Source organism: Penaeus monodon, chromosome 29 (assembly GCF_015228065.2).
Source record: "Penaeus monodon isolate SGIC_2016 chromosome 29, NSTDA_Pmon_1, whole genome shotgun sequence".
NCBI lineage: Eukaryota > Metazoa > Arthropoda > Malacostraca > Decapoda > Penaeidae > Penaeus > Penaeus monodon.
In genome coordinates this window covers 29354134-29354436 of record NC_051414.1, presented here as the reverse complement: position 1 = coordinate 29354436, position 303 = coordinate 29354134, and the positions used below count along the sequence as shown (strand labels likewise).

Below are 303 nucleotides of genomic sequence, written 5' to 3'. Positions count from 1 at the left end.
ATGTATGTATGTTTATACATAGATAGATATAAAAGGAAAGAGAGAATGTGCAAGAAAATACTCATATACATCAAGCCAGCCTTGTTACACAGCCACACAGATTGCGACAACACAGAAACAGTCAGCGTGTCTCCAAAGTGTCTGCGGACTGTCGCACGACTGTTGTGAGACAATGGAGAGATCTCATTGTGCGACTTCGTAACGTAGTGTGTTTACGAAGCTTAAGAGTGAGAGTTAATATGAAGAGAAAAGTTGGAGGGATAACTAAAATAGGGAAATATTAAGGAAAAATGTGCGTAAGTG

At 39.3% G+C, this 303-nt stretch overlaps 1 protein-coding gene across 1 annotated transcript in view; it reads left to right on the top strand.

Moving 5' to 3' along the window:
• The window catches only part of LOC119591828, a 65394-nt gene that overhangs the window by 62956 nt on the left and 2135 nt on the right, over nt 1-303 (top strand). The window contains exon 3 of the mRNA XM_037940572.1: nt 93-203. Within this exon, the coding sequence (XP_037796500.1) occupies nt 93-203 (111 nt within the window). The remainder of the gene's footprint in view (nt 1-92; nt 204-303) is intronic.